This window comes from Orcinus orca, chromosome 12 (assembly GCF_937001465.1).
Source record: "Orcinus orca chromosome 12, mOrcOrc1.1, whole genome shotgun sequence".
Taxonomy (NCBI): domain Eukaryota; kingdom Metazoa; phylum Chordata; class Mammalia; order Artiodactyla; family Delphinidae; genus Orcinus; species Orcinus orca.
Window position 1 is genome coordinate 59,853,214 of NC_064570.1, and position 20,375 is coordinate 59,873,588.

Below are 20,375 nucleotides of genomic sequence, written 5' to 3' on the forward strand. Positions count from 1 at the left end.
GTATGATTCCATCTATATGAAATTCCCAGAATAGACAATCCGTAGAGACAGAAAGATCAGTGCCTCCGGGGACTGGGGGAGGAAGAAAATGGGGAAAGTTTGCTAATAGGTGTAAGGTTTTGGGGGGAGGTGATGAAAATGTTCTGAAATTAGATACTGGTGATAACTTCAAAGTTCTTATGAATATACTAAAAACCAATGAGTTGTACACTTTAAAAGGTTGGTTTTTATGTGTGAATTATACCTCAATAAAGCTGTTATTTTTAAAGAAACAATGCTTACTTTTAATACTTTGTGAAGGCTGTTTCTTCATGTTCTGGTACTTTTTCCACAGAAGAACTTGTGGGTTTTGTTTTTGTTTTTTTCAAGAAAACATCTTTAAAAAGAAACAGTTATATTGGCTTTAGGATTGCATCTAATATGAGAACTTATTTGCTCAATAAAGACAAGTATGCTATATCTTCCTTATCCACTATCGTCATGCTATGGAAAACATTATCTGCTACTTCATTTTAATTAATTTAACTTCATGTGCATCACATGTTTTGTACTCTTGCCATAGTGGATTACAGTTTCTTAAATTTTCCTTGTTCTTAGAGAAAGTAATTTTTTCCCCAGCTACTTATATTTAATGTTCCAAAAACAGCATAACAAAAATGTATTAGCATTTGGAACATGGTGAATTTTCTACATTCTTTGTTGATTTTTTTTGTTGTTGCCGTTTTTATGTACAAGTGCACAGTTGTAAAGGATTTGGTTAAATACTGAAAGAACATAAATGTTCTTTTTGTAACTTTGCTCTCTTTCAAAACAAAATTAGCATCACAAATAGTTGATTATATATATATATATTGCTAATTTTAAGTGAAGGTAAACTGTTTCTGATTTTCTACATATATGTTTGTTAGTGGGAGGAATATGCTTATGAATTAAAAAAATCAACCTGCTTGTCTCTAAATCAGCTGAATTATTAAAGGTTATCTTTAATCAGTATGTAACAGTGTTTGCAAGGTTAGGATACGGGAGTGTTTTTGAATATGGGCTCTTTTCTAACAGAAAGACTTATCTTCACATGTGTTTTTTCAGTTACAGTGTTGTAAAAAATAGACTTGTTAAGTGTTTTATATTTTCTTAAAATGGAAGATAGGGAGACTTTAGAACAAAACAAAAGCTCATAACTGTTTCGCTTTGAAAAATAACAAAAAAGCATGTAGATACTTTAAGAAAACAACATGTTTTTCTAAATCTAGAGCGCTCATAAAAATGAGGATCCAGATGGTCAAACCAGACAAAATGTGTAATGCTGTAAATTTTCCTCCTAGTTAAAAGGCTGGCCACCGAGAACCTGCAATACATGGTCAAAGCCTGCCAAGTGGGGTCAGGAGGAGAACCTGCCGCCCAGCTGACTTCTGTGTTTAGGTAACTGGGGAAAATATGCCAACTGGCAAGAAGACTATTGCCAGCCATTTGACAGCCAACATGTTTTTTAAATAACTAATTATCCAAAACATAATGTGTTACTACTTGTTTGTAGTTTCAATTATTGTATTTTTGGCAGTGGTTTTGCTATGTTGTTTTATTAAAAAATAAAAGTACCAAGGCGAAAGATAAGTGAGCTGACGTAAAATTACCTGAGAATTTAGTAAGGAAGATTCTTGCATGTGTTTAAGAGGAAAAAGTGGGAAACGTGAGTCATGATGACAGGTGTACAGGCTTTGGAGCTGCTAAACATGCTACTCAGGATCCACTGTGAAAGTGCCTGTCACTGGTTTTCCTACTCACTTTAGATGCTGTGGACCCAGAAAGCTCCATTGTATGTAATTGTGAAGCATAGACTTTGTAGATCTGTTGTTCCTTCACAAGAATAACTGCAACTTGAGAAACATTTTCTGTTTTGTTTTTATTTTCCTGCCTTGCACCCTATAGAGTCTTATGCTTTCTGTTAGGGCAGTACTTTTAAGTATTTCTTTCTCACAGTTTCTACCAGTTCGCCTTTATTTCATGTATCTCTACCCTAGCACTACCGTGATAAATAGTTTGGGTCCATTTCCTTCATTCTGTGTTAGATTTTTGATTCCTCAGTTTTCTTTCTCATCACATAGTTGGCACTTGTCAGTTGTTTACAGTTTATTTAAATTGTGATCATTTGAAATAAATACTGGATTTTTGAAAACTGTAAAACCCTAAGAGGAGGAAGGATTTTATATGAACAAAGATTGCATGTTTGTTAAGTACAATTTATTGAGCTAGGTGACTTTTATTTTCTTGGGGGGAGAGAGTGGAAATTTTAGGATTAAAATATATAATTTTTATTAATAAAAGGTCTTCTATGGGTCTAAAGTCTCTTGATCGGTTAAAGAATATAAAAATTATTTCAAATAACTTGCTTTCCTCATAGAAATATTGTTTGATTTATCTAGAGTTAGCAATAACTAAAAGATATACAAAATAACTAGGAAACTGGACTCTTTGCTGTTTTAGTCTCTTCTACATCCTGACCATCTAGATTTCATCATGCACACTATAGCAAAAAAAGTCCCTGAGATTAGATTTTTCCCCCTTATTCTTCCTCCTGGGATTCTTTCCCTTTCTCCTAATGCCGCCACTCTGTTCATAGCTCATACTGAAGCCATTTCTGTTCTTTATTTTCAAGTGTTAAATAGTGTTCATATGGCATCTAAATCCTTATGGTAATCTTACATGAAATGATCTTTCTTGTGTTCAGGTTACAGCTTGTTGCCATACAGATACCAGCCCAAGGAATTGCCCCAGAAGTAATTCTAAGTAACTTGTTTTACTTTCAGGAAATTTATCGAGGATTATGCTATGAGATATGATTATCAGATTTACAGCATTTTAGAAACAGTAGCAGCATTGGACCAACAGGTTGTTATCCACTTGATTTCTACCCTTACTCAATCTCTGAAGAGTTCAGAGCAGAAATGGGGCCTTGGCAGAAATATTGCACAAAGGTATGTTTGATAATTTGATTATATCCTTTTGGACAATGATTATGAAATATAGATTCATTTTCTAGAAATGGCCTATTTTCCACTTATAAAAATTTGGAGTGTGTTCCAGTGAATAAGATTAGTGACTCAACTAGATAATATGGGTTTTGGTCAGAAATAGATCAAGGCTTTTTTTTTTTTTTTTTTTTTTTTATAGATTACAACCCAGCTGAAGATAATGCTGGACTATTTAGAGTAATGAAACATGGGGGGGGTATAAGTCTGTATTTCCTAAAGAGATTGTTTTAGAAGGGTCATTACTCATACTATAATTCATATGTCCAAAAGTAGTATGTTAAAGTGTCAAAGTACTTTAATTACATCGTGTATGGTGTGTATAGACAAGTAGACATTCAAGCAGGCTCAGTCTGTAAAGACTTAAATGAAAAATAGTGGAAAATGTAGTAAATATATATCTGTCTTCTTTTCTTTTTTCTTTATAGGGAAGCCTATAGCAAACTTTTATCTCACCTAGGACAAGTGGGACAAGATGAGATACAGAGACTACAAGATAATATTAAATCTATTTTGTGATTCATCCTCAATATTAATTATAACTATCTAAAGTCACTTTGCACCATTCTGACTCCTACTTTTAATTAATTGTATAATGTTCTGTTAAAAATACTTTCTAGGATTTTTTTCCTTTCATACCTGTAAGTATAAAGTATATAAATAAGGAAATAAAAGTTAATTAAATATGTTATAGGAGCTTTCGAACTTGGTAAAACTGCATTCTATTTTGAAGAGGTTTTAGTGAAGCTAAAGAAACTTTTCCTAACTGGGAGTGTTATGTGTGTATGTCTAAGCAGGTTTATACTGGTTGATCCATGGCCATTTTACTGTAATGTGACTTTCTGCCTTGTGAGTAATTTATTTCTGTTTTGTTTTTGTTTTCTTATGAGTTATATTTTATTATGATACTATTTCAAATTACCTGGCTGCCCTATGCTGGGTTTTTTTTTTGGAGGGGTGGTCAGGAGATAGAACAGTATATTTGTTATCCTTTTTTATACTATGCGTGAGGCAAGTTCATAAAATCCTTACAAAGCACACTTAACTCTATGAGGAATGAGACTGAATCTGGCTAAATGATTATACAGATAATATGTATTTTTTTTTAACTTGGGCCAACAGTGTTTATATCAATACTTGGGTTCCAACGGTTGCCAGATGTTTTCCTCTACTCATCCTTTCGTTTGTAGTTGTCATTAAAAGACAGATCAGGAGGAGGATAAACAAAAGGCTTTAAGAAAAGAGAATAAATAATATTCTGGAAATTTTTAAGTTTACAAAATTAACAGAAGAGGTCTGAGAAGTCAGCTGATTTATCTCCTTGCTCTTCAATTAGAGCCTTTTATAAGTTAGCATCTTACATGTTTGAAGGGAGCCAGTTTAGTTTCCTGTAGCAGCCCATCTCTCAACCCTTTAACTATTTCATTCAGATTCATTCCACCAGTTGGGCTTTTGTCCTTGACTCCTTTTTCTAATGAGCATTATTTGGTAAAAAGAGCTCCAATCTTAGTGTTGGGAACCCACCTGGGTCTCAAACCCAGCTCTGCTTTGTGACCTTGAACAAGTTCTTAACCTTTCTGAGCCTCAGTTTCTTCATGGAGAAAAATGAATAATAACCCTTTTTTAAATTTCACAATGTTCTGGTAGGAATCAGTGGGATAATTGATTTATAATTATAATCATATAATTTAAATGTATGTGAAAGTATTTGTTGACCTATGTTCTGTTTGGTGGTGTACAGACATGATCACTCTATCTCATGCACAAAGGTGAAGAACACTTCCTAATTTTGTTCCTCTTTCTCTAATGGTACATCCTAGATGAAGATCGCACTTCTTTTCAATGTTTTCTTACATGTCATGTTTGCTAAGTTTGAAATAATTTATTGTTTTTTTTCTTGAGTATCTAGTGTTTATCATGGTTCTACTATTCCTTCAGGAAAACATTTCAACCCTTTCTGACTCAAGAAGTATCTTTTAAAATGAAATGCATTGCAATCGGGAAACTATAGATAATAGCCCTTTCCTAATTGTAATCTGTGAAGTCTAAAGGACTTCATGACATATAAATGGTTTATTTTCCCCCCGAATAAACTGTTTTTAATTCAACAAATGTGATGAATGAAAGCCTCTTTAAGGTTACTAAGACTTCATAGCAATGAGTTTCTTTTCATTACGATAGTGACTTATTAAATGAATGATGCATTATTTTGCAAGTTGTAGCAATTGAAATTTAAACTATTTAATGGGATGCCTTTAAAGAGTTTATGTGTGTGTGTGTGTGTGTATATGTGTGTGTGTATATATATTTTTTCACCCCCAAGGGAAATTGATAAAGATATCTTGGAGAATCTTGCTCCTTAGCTTATGAAACTTTTTAAGGGTTAAGAAAATCTGCTGCTGAATCATGCATTAGGGTGTATAGCTGTAGATACTAAGAATAACTAAAGTTTATACATAAAAAAATCAGTAACAAGAAAAAGTCTGTAACAATACCTGTGTATGTATATATATATGTATTTTTAAATTTATGTATCAGTAAAGTTTTAAAGAAGCTGTTTTATTGAAGAAAAAAAGAATATGTATGACTCTGTTCCATTTCTTAAGAATCTTCACTGACCCGTAAATTATTACTATGGTCTTGTCTTTTTCCATTTCCAGACTAAAGAGTACCTATACTTGCTTCGTTAATGTTCCTTTTCCCCTAAAAACCCTGTAATCCCTGAGGCGGCTGCTTCTACCATTGTAAGGTAGGCCATTCTCTTTGGGCCAAATCTGGAATGTGTTCTCATTTTTCTTGCTCTTTGGGGCCTCTGTGACATTGCATTTTCTTTTATCTTCTGATCCCTTCCTCAGCAGTATCACTCCTTCCTACATACACGTTCTTCTTTCTTGTCCCTACTGGTAAGATCTAGCCCTTCACCTGCTCTGTCTCAACATTCTTGTAGTAGTGAACTGATAAAACTAGCTTATAATTTTTTTCTATCTGTAGTGCTAATTTTTCTCTAAACCTGTCTAGTTGGATTCTCCTGAAATCTCAAGGCAACATGTCAAGCTGCCCTTATCATCTTCGTTTCCAGTCTAGCTCATGCCTTCATTTTCTACCCAGAGAATACACCACTTTCCCAAGTCACTTAGCCGTGACATTTCTTGGATTCATTGCTCCCCACTTTTCATTTGATCACCTTATAGGCTCTTGTGATTTTTTTCTTCTTGCCATTTCATGCATCCAAACATTTTTCTATTGGGTACTATAATCTCCTTCTTATCTCTGGACTCCTGAAATTTATTCTTCACATAGTTTTGACATTAGTGTTCCTAAAATACTTCTTTCTTCTTCTTACTTTTCCGCTCAAGGACCTCCATTTACTTCCCATTGTTAATAAGCTGACATTCAAGCCCTTCAGTCAGGAGACTTCTGCCATCTGACGCTATACCTTCTATTTCCAAACTTACCTCAAGCAGGAAAGTAGACTGTCTTAGCTGCTTTCTCTGAATGACATGTTCATTCTACGCTGTGGGCCTCACTCAGTTTGCCAATTAGAATACCATCATTTCTATAGAAACCTAACCTTAAGACACTTAAATAGGAAGAAAATTAAAATATACATGTTGGATATGTAATTATTCCACTCAAATAATTTCTTTAAAATATCAGATGGAGTGTAGAAGAGATGATTGAAAGACAACAGGGTGATGAAAGGACTTTATTAGACACAGATTTGGTTACGATTTAAATTTCAGTTGAACATTTAATTAGGTTTCCATAGGGGACGAAAAAAACATGGAGTATTGTCTCTGCACAAAAATCGTTTAGTACTTTGTTCATTTGTATTAGAAGAGTTTCAAAGTTTAAAACTTTTTATATCTTTACTTATCCCTAGCATATTTTCTTTTACTAAGCATATTTGACTTTTTCTATTTTGGGGGGTAAGTAAAATATTATTTGTGAGTTGTTAGACTATGTGTGTGTTTTCATTATGCATTGTTATTTTTATCTTCTTCCATGCTTCATCATAAATTTTTAAACCTACTTTGTTCTTAACCAATTACATGAGCCCATTTCCATGTACTTTCACAGAATCTTTGGCAGTTTTTATTTTTACTTCCCCTTTGTTAGGATTATGTATCATATAAAAATTTGATGAGCCTTTGCAGTTGGGAAAAGCCTTTAGGAAACGTACCTTCCCTAATCCTACACAGTAACTTAGCACTTGTGTTTCAAAGATAAAAGATAGATATCATAGAAACCTCACCGAAAACTGTGTTCTCTGTACTAAACCACTGCTTTTTGACTGATAGACTTTTTACATAAACCTTACATTTTCCAAAAACTGATCTCCTGCCTACTCCTCCTAGGGTTAAAAATATTGCCTTGTCAGTCAAGTATAGAGTATGCTAGTATAAATAACGTGCTTTGTTTGCTTAAAACAGTTGGTTTGGGAAGCTAGCAAAATAGCGTATTCTTTCACATATTTAATAAGATATAAGATTTATATTTTGATTCTGTGATAAACTATGTTTGGTAAGATTACCAAAATCAGTACCAAATGAACTTACCAACCGCTGCTTACTGAAGTTTTTGGTGTGCTGATAGTTATCCAGTTCATTGCATTTGTGGATTGTGCTTTTAGAAAAATTCTGGGCATATGCATGCTTTAAGTTATTTGTGTATATAGTAATGAGATATAATAAAAAATGTATATATTCAACTTACACTGCACCTGTGATTATTCAACTGCCTCTTTATGACAGATTGACTCTTTGAAAACCAAAATAAAAATGAACCGTGTTACCTACAGGAATAATTTTTATCTTATTATTCCTGTTGCTTTTATACTCCGCTAAAACAAAGAAAAGTTAATTTTTCAGCTATTGTAATGGCTGAAGGGTATACAGTATAATACATGTGGTTAAACTGAGAAGAGAAAAAGGATGAAAAACACCCTAAAAATAACCAATTGGCATTTTGTTCTTAAAAATCTAAGGAATTTTATTGCATTTTACATACATATTATTTTATTTTAGAGATTCATGTCTTTTCTGGCTTTTCCTCCTAGAGTAAGAACACTGCTAATATCTGTGTTACTGCTTTTTCTTTTTTAAAGTAAAATCTTGAAATGATGTTTAAACTGTTGGAAGCTTCATAGTCTTTTGGAAATTCAAATTAATAATTTAAATATAAATACAATATGGTCTTTAACTTTGAAGAGTAAAAATGGAAGATGAATTACTGTAGGATAGTTCACTTAAATGGAGAACATATATTTGAATAGTTTTAGCGGGCCTTGGTTTATATGACCAAACATTGTTTTCTAGAATTTTTCTTAATTAGCTCTTATGATCAGTAATTTGAGGGAAGGATCAAATTATAAGCAATCTAAGTTTTTTCTTTTTAGGGGAGGGGTACTGTACTTTGGATGCTGTTCTTTGTCTATAAGTGTTTCTGGAAACTATGTAAAACTTTTAAAAATTCTGACTTCAATTCTGTAATATTACAGAATAATACATTAAAGTTCACTGAGGAGAGGTTTGATAATATATACTCGTTTGTTTTAAATAAATAGAAGTGTACACAGAAATTACAATAATCTCAGGCTGCCTTTCCGTTTATCATTCAAGCAAGTTCACTTTTAGACCTTCCCTTTCATTAATTGGGTAGAGAGTCTGGGATTAAAAATAGATTTTAAGGTTTTATAAGGTAAAACTGCTGGATGGAAAATCTGTGTGTCAAGTAAAAATTTTAGTAAATCTGAAATTCTTGTTTAGGTCCTTGTTGAAAAGATTTCTGAAACGCTGGAGACCATTTTCCTGACATGGTAAGGCATTTTAAAAACTTAATTTAGATGGTTTATACCTTTTAAATAGACTCTCTGTTTTCCTTCTAAATGTCAATTATCAATTTTCACTTTTCAGAACTGTACAAATATTCTTAAGGCTTTTTGTTTGTGTAAACAAAATCTGTTCTTTTAAAAATTTACCATTTTTTTCTTACCCCTAGTCTCCCTTCCCGGCCTTTAATCTAAATAGCCAAAAGTTTTATTTATATATATATTTTTTTAATTAATGTTTTAGGTATCATATAAAGTTAGTGAATTCTATATTTAGGAATAAAAATATTTTTTTTTCACTTCTGATTACTAAAAGTGGTTACATGAATAAAATGACAATTTCCCATTAAGCAAGGATTGCTGAATGATTAAACTAAGGAAAAAAAGTAAAATCTTCCTTTTAATAAAGGTGACTTATCCTAACAAGATTAAGGGGAAAAACTCATGTTATACTTGTTGAATTTATGTTCAAATACGATTATTGAGTTGTTTTATTTTTTGTTATAGACAAAGCAAATCCAAAAACCTAGCCTAAAAAAATTCTCATGCATTATTAAAAATGGTAGTAATAAAATATGTATTGGTGGTAGAGAAGAATCCCACAAGTGCTCAAGATTGACATAACCTTTAACAAAGTGGAAAAACTTTTATTAGAACTACTGATACTAGGTTCAAATTTATGTCAGAGCACTTTATGGTACCGAAATTAGTACAACTAATTTTTTCTGAGCTTTAAAATGTCATTTTTCACTAAATGAGCTTAGATGAAATGTTTGAGAGACTTATTATTTTAGGCAAGTATTTATACAAGTTTAGGAATCTTTGGCTTTAGTAAACTCCCTTTTTCATAATTAGCATGTCTCTTTCACATGCTTTTCAGAATCATTTATCTCATAGCTTGTGTTCCAAGTTCTATCTAGTAATTTTTAAACTTCAAAAATAATCTTTTTCAGTTACAAGGTTCTAAAACAGTAAAATACCTTGTAATTTAAGTGACATTTTTTTTTCTTAGGCAAAGTACTTCAGAGCATTTGCCTAATCCTTAAAACATTCTTCTGAATTAATATGGAAATCAATAATTGCCCTCCTTAAAAAGTGAGAAAACTGAAGCAATGTAAAGTTAAGCTCCTGGCCCAAGGTAACAGAGCAACCAAGGTGAAAAATCTGGGTATTCCATCTGCTGTTCCGGTGTACTTCTATTATTTGTATTACCTTGAATAAAATAATGGCATTTAAAAATTTATGATGTCATAATGATGAGCCTCTACTTATACAGCAGGGCTGTATAATGTTAAATTTTTAAAAGAAACATTACAATCCCAGGCTTAAGTAGTAAAGAGATTAAGTACTGACAATTTTTTTTTAAGATCATTGATGGCAGTACTTGTGGAATAAACTGCCTTACTAAGAGGGTAATGTCCTGGACAGCACTGATTAGACAAAGTGTACAAAGAATGCTTAAAAGATCCATGGACCATTAAGTTAGCACTAAGCTACACCACCATAAAAGTCATACATATTGTACTGTATATTGACACACACTGAGAAGCGTGACAAGCGTTTTCAATAATGTGTATTTTAGAAAACTGTTCATTTTTTGCTAATGTTTATCTGAATAGAAGATCTAGAAAACAAAACAAGGAAGCATTGAGCACTGAGTATTTTCATGCCCAGTATCCAAAAGTCAGGCCTTTTTCTTCCTCGTGTTCATGCTGGTTGTTAAGAGAGCACTGGCTTTTCAGATGGTGCCAATCCTGTGATGAGGCACTTGAAGAGTTTGAAGGTTAGGGCATGTGAAATACGGAGCTGGGAGGAAGCATGCTGCTATTCCATTGGAAGCAAAAGGAAGTGTAGGCCCGTAGAATACTTCTTCTTTGCCTTCTCTACTCACATCCAATACCTAACAAAAGAAGAGGAGAAACCTGTACGTTAAAGGTGGTTGTTCAAAAAGCTGGGTACACATAAAAGAAAGCCTGCAGTTAAATTCAGTTATGCCACCATGACTGTACCTTACGCATTGCTATTTTTCTCAAGTATGGTACCAGGAATATGTATTAAGTTCCTGCAAAGTACTATTCTACACATTTCTGTTTGTGTTTGTACACGTTTGTACATACATAGATATGTATGTTATGTTTGTATATACATAGATATATAATTTAATAATTTAATCTTCAGAACAGTGTCAAGGTGTAGGTAGCATTATCCTCCTTTTATAAAACTGCCTTAGACTGCTTAAGTAACTAGCCCAAACTAGTTAGTATGTGTTGTTTGTATGCTGGCTTACAAATCCTCACCTGTAAAGTGAAAACAACGTTGACCTTGCAGCTTTGCTCTGGAAATTGGTGACATACAGCTCAGTGTCTAGCACATAGAGTATTATAGCTTAGTAGCAGGTTCAAAAAAATCAGTTGCTTCTGGAAATTCTTCCCCAGTTATTTCCCCATTAAGCTGGAGTTCCACCTCTTTCCATATATGGAAAGAATCCTTTGTTAGTGTGTGCCTGCTGTCACCTCACTGATTCTGGTTTAACCTTACTACTAGGAAAATTCTTTCTTGAGGAAAGCTGGTCATTTCCTTTCTTGAGGAAAGCTGGTTTAAACTTTTTTTTTTTTTTTTTTTTTGCGGTACACGGGCCTCTCACTGTTGTGGCCTCTCCCGTTGTGGAGCACAGGCTCCGGACGCGCAGGCTCAGCGGCCATGGCTCACGGGCCCAGCCACTCCGCGGCATGTGGGATCTTCCCGGACCAGGGCACGAACCCGTGTCCCCTGCATCGGCAGGCAGACTCTCAACCACTGCGCCACCAGGGAAGCCCCTGGTTTAATCTTACTACTAGGAAAATTCTTTCTTGAGGAAAGCTGGTCATGTCCTACATGTCTAACCCATAATGTTCCTTCCAGCCTTCAATCATCTTAACCTCTTTTCATATGACCTTCCTCAACCTTCATTTTTTTAAATTAATTTTTTATTGGAGTATAATTGCTTTACAATGTTGTGTTAGTTTCTGCTGTACACCGAGGCGAATCAGCTGTATGTATACATATATCCCCTCCCTCTTGGACCTCCCTCCTCCTGCATCCCACCCATCTAGGTAACCACAGAGCACAGACCGAGCTACCTTTGTTTAAAACCTTTCCTCCCGTGGGTTCTATGACCTTAAAAAAATAAGTTGGTCATTGACGCAGGCCACCTTTGGTCCACTTCTTCCATCCCCATCCTAAATGTAGGTATGCCCCAATATTCCAACCACAGACCCCTTGGTACTCTTCTTCAATGATCTTGTCCACTCTCATGCCTTCATCTGTCACCTAAGTAGATAATTCTTTTTTTTAATTAATTTATTTATTTTTGGCTGCATTGGGTCTTCGTTGCTGCATGCAGGCTTCCTCTAGTTACGGCGAGCGGGGCCTACTCTTCGTTACAGTGTGCGGGCTTCTCATTGTGGTGGCTCATCTTGTTTGTTGCGGAGCACGGGCTCTAGGCTTGTGGGCTTCAGTAGTTGTGGCATGCGGGCTCAGTAGTGGTGGCTCACGGGCTCTAGAGCGCAGGCTCAGTAGTTGTGGTGCATGGGCTTAGTTGCTCCACAGCATGTGGGAACAAACCTGTGTCCCCTGCATTGGCAGGCGGATTCTTAACCACTGAGCCACCAGGGAAGTCATGCTCTAAGGGGATAATTCTTAAGCCTTTAATGTAATAATGCATTATTTTAGATGAAAGAAGCCCTTGAGATTTGGGGATCCAAGCTCATAAAGGAGGAAATAACTAAAGCCGAGAATAAAATATCAAACCTTGTAGCTTTTTTTCCCAAATGGACATTTAGCTGTCCCATCCCATTTATTGAACAATATGCCCTGTCACTATTAATTTTAAATAGCTCTAGTATATGCAACATATAAATTTTTCTTTGTTCTCTCTTTCAATGATTTATGTACCTTCCCGCAGTACCACATTTAGTTATTTTGACTGGGTAGGGCATGTCTCCCCCATTCATTTTCAAGCATTTCTTGGTTCTTCTTGTATTTTTCCTTTCCTGGAGAAACTTCAAGATCAATTTGACAAGTATTACTCCCCCACCCTGTGAGAAAAAGGAAAATTACAATGGGATTTTGACTAGTATTTCATTAAATAAGGAAGTAGAGGTCTTTCAATATTTACCTCAAATAAGATTATTGTTCCGGTTACAGAGAAGAAAATTGAGATACAAAGAATGTTCAATGACTTGCTCAGGATCACACAGCTAGTAAGTGGTGGTGGAGCCAGTACTTGGGCTCAAGGTTGCAACCCAAGAAAGAGCAAGGTTTTCATGCCGTTCGTGGTATCCCTTCCTCAACTGAATACATTTCTAGAACACAAAATATCAGTTGAGGTCACTGTCCAAACAGCTTGTCTGGTTCCCTGGGCCAACAGAGGCTGTGTGTGTTAAGCAGATGCAATTTATTTAATCTGTAAGATGGGAAAGGAAGTGTTGGCAGTTTTTCTCCAAAACACTCCCCTGTAAACTGGCAGAAAGAAGGCATTTGGGAGAAGGAGGTGCCGGCTTGGCAGCATATCCTCCAGCCAAAAAGAAGTAATCATAAATGAAGAGCAGTGGAGGTGATCTGGCAACACAGACTAATCACTTGCACACTTAGGCAGCTGTTTCTTTACCTGCTGCTTGTCATCCACAGCGTCCAGATTAGAGTCAACCTCTGTGCCAGACATTTGCTTACACACCCACTGAATAAAGAAGAGCACCTGACTTTCCTCAGGAATCTATTTTTTTATATTTTACATGGGTCAGTATTACTAACAAGTCCAAATGTCCATCTTTGAACAAGTATTAATTTAAGAGCACCTCAGCCTTTCTCTTATTTGGGTTGCCCTTGAAATGGATCAAATAGTCTGTGCTAAATCAAGTAGTAGAAAAAAATAGAACAGTATGCTTTCTCAACATTTGACAGGCTTGTGGCTGAATCCTACAAATGACAGTTAAATAAGCTTTGATTAGAATCCAGAAGGGTCAGTCTAATGAGAGAGGTTATTGGCTGGTATTTTCAAGACCAAAGAAAATTACTTTAGTCCTTCTGGATGTTAACAGACCAATCTGTGAACTATTTAAGTGTGACCTTCATTAATCTTAGCCAGCAGTGCACTTAGAATCCAAGAATACTATAGATTTGTGACTTACGAAAAATTTAAACTTTGATATTTTTAACATCTATACTATTTTCTCCACCACTCTGACCTGTAATTCTCTTTTTTTTTTTTCCCTCACAAATCACATCTCAGAATTTATTCAATGCTCTGGAGCTTAGAATATTTTTTTTAATTTTTATTTTATATTGGAGTTATAGTTGATTAACAATGTGTTAGTTTCAGGTGTACAGCAAAGTGATTCAGTTATACATATACATGTATCTATTATTTATCAAATTCTTTCCCCATTTAGGTTCTTACAGACTTGAGCAAAGTTCCCTGTGCTATACAGTAGGTTCTTGTTGGTTATCTATTTTAAATATAGCAGTGTGGACATGTCAGTCCTAAACTCCCAATCTATACCTCCCCCCACCCTTTGTCATCCCTGGTGACCATAAGTTTGTACTCTGTCTGTGAGTCTGTTTTTGTTTTGTAAATAAGTTCATTTGTATCATTTTTTTTTAGATTCCACATATAAGCGATATCATATATTTGTCTTTCTCTGTCTGACTTACTTAACTTAGTATGATAGTCTCCAGGTCCATCCATGTTGCTGCAAATGGCATTATTTCATTCTTTTTAATGGCTGAGTAATATTCCATTGTATATATGTACCACATCTTTATCCATTCAAACTGTCAATGAACATTTAGGTTGCTTCCATGTCTTGGCTATCGTAAACAGTGCTGCAGTGAACAATGGGGGCATGTATCCCTTCAAACCATGTTTTTCTCCAGATTTATGCCTAGGAGTAGGATTGCCAGATCACATGGCAGCTCTATTTTTAGTTTTTTAAGGAGCCTCAATACTGTTCTCCATAGTGACTGTATCAATTTACACTCCCACCAACGATGTAGGAGGGTTCCCTTTTCTCCATACCCTTTCCAGCATTTATTGTTTCTAGATTTTTTGATGATGGCCATTCTGACTGGTGGAAGGTGATATCTCAGTGTAGTTTTGACTTACATTTCTCTAATAATTCGCAATGTTAAGCATCTTTTCATGTGCCTCTTGGCCATCTGTATGTCTTCTTTGGAGAAATGTCTATTTAGGTCTTCTGCCCTTTTTTTTTTTTTTTTTTTTTTTTGCGGTACATGGTCCTCTCACAGTTGTGGCTTCTCCCGGACCGGGGCACAAACCCGTGTCCCCTGCATCGGCAGGCAGACTCTCAACCACTGCACCACCAGGGAAGCCCCTTCTACCCATTTTTTGATTGGGTTGTTTGTTTTTTGATATTGAGTCACATGAGCTGTTTGAAAATTTTGGAGATTAACCCCTTGTTGGCCACATCATTTGCAAATATTTTCTCCCATTCTATGGGTTGTCTTTTCGTTTTGTTTATGGTTTCCTTTGCTGTGCAAAAGCTTTTGAGTTTAACTAGGTTCCATTTGTTTGTGTTTATTTCCATTACTCTAGGAGACGGATCAAAAAAGCTATTGCAGTGATTTATGTAAAAGAGTGTTCTGCCTATGTTTTCCTCTAAGAGTTTTATAGTCTCGAGTCTTACATTTAGGTCTTTAATACGTTTTGAGTTTATTTTTGTGTATGGTGTTAAAGAATATTCTAATTTCATTTTTTTTGCATGTAGCTGTCCAGTTTTCCCAGCACCATTTATTGAAGAGAATGTCCTTTCTCCATTGTATATTCTCGCCACCTTTATCATATATTAATTGACCATAGGTTCATGGGTTTATTTCTGGGCTTTTTATCCTGTTCCATGGATCTATATTTGTTTTTGTGCCACTACCATACTGTTTTGAACTGTAGCTTTGTAGTACAGTCTGAAGTCAGGGAACCTGATTCCTCCAGCTCCATTTTCTTTCTCAAGATTGCTTTGGCTATTTGGGGTCTTTTGTGTCTCCACACAAATTTTAAGATTTTTTGTTCTAGTTCTGTGAAGAATGCCATTGGTAATTTGATAGGGATTGCATTGAACCTGTAGATTGCCTTGGGTAGTACAGTCGTTTTGACAGTATTGATTGTTCCAATCCAAGAACATGGTATATCTTTCCATCTGTTTGTGTTATCTTTGATTTCTTTTATCAGCATCTTATAGTTTTTAGAGTGCAAGTCTATTGCCTCCTTAGGTAGGCTTATTCCTAGGTATTTTATTCTTTTTGATGCTATGGTAAATGGATTTTTTTTTAATTTCTCTTTCTGACCTTTCATTGTTAGTGTATAGGAATGCAAACGATTTCTGTGTATTAATTTTGTATCCTGCAACTTTACCCATTTCATTGATGAGCTCTTGTAGTTTTCTAGTAGCATCTTTAGATTTTCTATGTATAATATGTCATCTGCAAACAGTGACAGTTTTACTTCTGTTCCAATTTGGATTCCTTTTATTTCTTTTTCTTCTCTGAATGCCATGGCTAGGATTTCCAAAACTATGTTGACTAATAGTGGCAAGAGTGGGCATCCTTGTCCTATTCCTGATCTTAGAGGAAATGCTTTCAACTTTTCACTGTCGAGCTTGATGTTAGCTGTAGGTTGGTCAAATATGGCCTTTATTATGTTGAGGTATGTTCCCTCTATGCTCACTTTCTGGAGAGTTTTTATCATAAATGGGTGTTGAATTTTGTCAAAAGCTTTTTCTGCATCTACAGAGATGATCATATGGTTTTTATTCAGTTTGTTGATGTGCTGTATTACACTGATTGATTTGCATATATTGAAGAATCCTTGCATCCCTGGAGTAAATCATGGTGTACATTTGATCATGGTGTATGATCCTTTTAATGTATTGTTTGATTTGATTTGCTAGTATTTTGAGGATTTTTGCATCTATGTTCATCAGTGATATTGGCCTGTAATTTTCTATTTTTTGTGATAACTTTATCTGGTTTTGGTATCAGGGTGATGGTGGCCTCGTAGAATGAACTTGGGAGTGTTCCTTCCACTGCGATTTTTTTGGAATAGTTTCAGAAGGATAGGTGTTAACTCTTCTCTAAATGTTTGGTAGAATTTGCCTGTGAAGCTATCTGGTCCTGGACTTCTGTTTGTTGGGAGTTTTTAAATCACAGTTTCAATTGCAGTACTCTGGATTGGTCTGTTCATATTTTCTATTTCTTTCTGGTCTAGTTTTGGGAGGTTGTACATCTCTAAGAGTTTGTCCATTTCTTCCAGGTTATCTATTTTATTGACACATAGCTGCTTGTAGTAATGTCTTATGATCCTTTGTATTTCTGAGGTGCCCACTGTAACTTTTTCTTTTCTTATTTTATTGATTTGAGCCCTGTCCCTCTTTTTCTTGATGAGTCTAGCTAAAGTTTTTCAACTTTATCTTTTCAAAAAACCAGCTTTTAGATTCATTGATCTTTTCTGTTGTTTTCTTCATCTCTTATTTCATTTATTTCTGCTTTGATCTTTATGATTCCTTTCCTTCTACTAACCTTGGGTTTTGTTTTTCTTTCTCTAGTTGCTTTAGGTGTAAGACCAAGTTGTTTATTTGAGATTTTTTCTTGTATCGCTATAAACTTCCCTCTTAGAAGTGCTTTTGCTGTGTCCCATAGGTTTTGGATCATCATGTTTTCATTTTCATTTGTCTCTAGGTATTTTTTTATTTCCTCTTTGATTTCTTCAGTGATCCATTGGTTGTTTAGTAGCATATTGTTTAGTTTCCACATATTTGTGGTTTTCAGTTTTTTTTTCTTGTAGTTGATTTCTAATCTCATAATGTTGTGGTCAGAGAAGATGCTTGATATGATTTCAATTTTATTGAATTTACCAAGGCTCGTTTTCTGGCCCAGCATGTGCTCAATCCTGGAGAGTGTTCCATGTGCACTTGAAAAGAATGTGTACTCTGCTGCTTTTGCATGGAATGCTCTATAAATATCAATTAAGTGCATCTGATCTAATGTGTCATTTAAACCTGTGTTTTCCTTATTGATTTTCTGTGTGGATAATCTGTCGATTGATGAAAGTGGGGTGTGAAAGTCTCCCAGTATTATTGTTGATTTCCCTTTTTATGGCTGTTAGTATTTGCCTTATAAATTGAGGTTCTCCTATGTTGGGTGCATATATATTTACAGTTGCTATATCTTTTTCTTGCATTGATCCCTTCATCATTATGTAGTGTCCTTCTTTGTCTCCTGTAACAATCTTTATCTTAAAGTGTATTTTGTGTGATACGAATACTGCTACTCCAGCTTTCTTTTTTTTTTTTTTTTTTGCGGTACACAGGTCTCTCACTGTTGTGGCCTCTCCCGTTGCGGAGCACAGGCTCCAGACGCACAGGCTCAGCATCCATGGCTCACAGGCCTAGCCGCTCCGCAGCACGTGGGATCCTCCCAGACCGGGGCACGAACCCGTATCTCCTGCATCGGCAGGCGGACTCTCAACCACTGCGCCACCAGGGAAGCCCTCCAGCTTTCTTTTGAGTTGCATTTGCATGGAATACATTTTTGCATCCTCTTACTTTCAGTCTGTATGTGTCCCTAGATCTGAAGAAGGTCTCTTGTAGACAGCATATATATGAGTTTTGTTTTTGTATCCATTCAGTCAATCTGTGTCTTTTGGGTGGAGCATCTAATCTACATTTAAGGTAATCGTCGATATATATGTTCTTTTTTTTTCAACTTTATTTCTTTATACAACAGGTTCTTTTTAGTCGTCCATTTTATACACATCAGTGTATACATGTCAACCCCAATCTCCATATTCATCACACCACCACCCCCTGCCACTTTTCACCCTGGGTGTCCATACGTTTGTTCTCTACATCTGTGTCTCAGTTTCTGCCCTGCAAACTGGTTCATCTGTACCATTTTTCTAGATTCCACACATATGCATTAATACACGATATTTGTTTTTCTCTTTCTGACTTACTTCATTCTGTATGACAGTCTCTAGATTCATCCACATCTCTAAAAATGACCCAATTTCATTCCTTTTTATGGTGGAGTAATATTCCATTGTATATAATATAACACATCTTCTTTGTCCATTCGTCTGTCGATGGGCATGTAGGTTGCTTCCATAACCTGGCTATTGTAAATAGTGCTGCAATGAACATTGGGGTGCATGTGTTTTTTTGAATTATGGTTTTCTCTGGGTATATGCCCAGTAGTGGGATTGCTGGGTCATATGGTAGTTCTGTTTTTAGTTTTTTAAGGAACTTCCTTCCATATTGTTCTCCAAAGTGGCTGTATCAATTTACATTCCCACCAACAGTGCAAGAGGGTTCCCTTTTCACCACACCCTCTCCAACATTTGTTGTTTGTAGATTTTCTGATGATGCCCATTCTGACTGGTGTGAGGTGATACCTCATTGTAGTTTTGATTTGCATTTCTCTAATAATTAGTGATGTTGAGCAGCTTTTCATGTGCTTCTCGGCCATCTGTATGTCTTCTTTGGAGAAATGTCTATTCAGGTCTTCTACCCATTTTTCAATCAGATTGTTTGTTTTTTTAATATTGAGCTGCATGAGCTGTTTATATATTTTGAAGATGAATCCTTTGTCCATTGATTCATTTGCAAATATTTTCTCCCATTCTGAGGGTTGTCTTTTCGTCTTGTTTGTAGTTTCTTTTGCTTTGCAAAACCTTTTGTTTCATTAGGTCCCATTTGTTTAATTTTGTTTTTATTTCCATTACTCTAGGAGGTGGATCAAAAACGATCTTGATGTGACTTATGTCAAAGAGTGTTCTTCATATATTTTCCTCTAAGAGTTTTATAGTGTCCAGTTGCATTTAGGTCTCTAATCCATTTTGAGTTTGTTTTTGTGTGTGGTGTTAGGGAGTGTTCTAATTTCATTCTTTTACATGTAGCTGTCCAGTTTTCCCCGACTGTCTTTTCTCCATTGTATATCCTTGCCTCTTTTGTCATAGATTAGTTGACAATAGGTGTGTGGGTTTATCTCTGGGCTTTCTATCCTGTACCATTGATCTGTATTTCTGTTATTGTGACAGTACCATATTGTCTTGATTACTGTAGCTTTGCAGTATAGTCTGAAGTCAGGGAGTCTGATTCCTCCAGCTCCATTTTTTTCCCTCAAGACTGCTTTGGCTATTTGGGGTCTTTTGTGTCTCCATACAAATTTTAAGATTTTTTGTTCTACTTCTGCAAAAAATGCCATTGGTAATTTGATAGGGATTGCATTGAATCTGTAGATTGCTTTGGGTAGTATAGTCATTTTCACAATATTGATTGTTCCAATCCAAGAACATGGTATATTTCTCCATCTGTTTGTGTCATTTTTGATTTCTTTCATCAGTGTCTTATAGTTTCCTGAGTACAAGTCTTCTACCTCCTTAGGAGGGTTTATTTCTAGGTATTTTATTCTTTTTGTTGCAATGGTGAATGGGATTGTTTCCTTAATTTCACTTTCTGATCTTTTGTTTT

The 20,375-nt window shown here is 35.3% G+C and overlaps 2 protein-coding genes across 12 annotated transcripts in view; one reads left to right on the forward strand and one right to left on the reverse strand.

Moving 5' to 3' along the window:
- Positions 1-20,375, forward strand: part of MMS22L (MMS22 like, DNA repair protein) — a 171,843-nt gene that overhangs the window by 136,702 nt on the left and 14,766 nt on the right. For 2 of the 5 annotated variants that reach the window (XR_007470411.1, XR_007470408.1), the window contains exons 23-27: positions 1,323-1,419; positions 2,805-2,972; positions 3,455-5,775; positions 8,795-8,844; positions 18,215-18,299. Coding sequence is in view for 1 of the 5 variants with exons in the window: in XM_004264796.4 (XP_004264844.2) it covers positions 1,323-1,419; positions 2,805-2,972; positions 3,455-3,545 (356 nt within the window). In the remaining 4 variants the exon portion in view is untranslated. Of the gene's footprint in view, positions 1-1,322; positions 1,420-2,804; positions 2,973-3,454; positions 6,732-8,794; positions 8,852-18,214; positions 18,300-20,375 lie in introns of those variants that run through there. The other 3 variants (XR_007470410.1, XR_007470409.1, XM_004264796.4) reach the window with 3 other exon arrangements.
- Positions 9,137-20,375, reverse strand: part of KLHL32 (kelch like family member 32) — a 232,313-nt gene continuing 221,074 nt past the window's right edge. For 6 of the 7 annotated variants that reach the window (XM_049695139.1, XM_049695137.1, XM_004264797.3 and 3 more), the window contains one exon: positions 9,137-10,756. In XM_049695139.1, the coding sequence (XP_049551096.1) occupies positions 10,595-10,756 (162 nt within the window). In that variant the 3' untranslated portion in view covers positions 9,137-10,594. Of the gene's footprint in view, positions 10,757-12,789; positions 12,933-20,375 lie in introns of all 7 variants that reach the window. The other variant, XM_049695136.1, reaches the window with a different exon arrangement.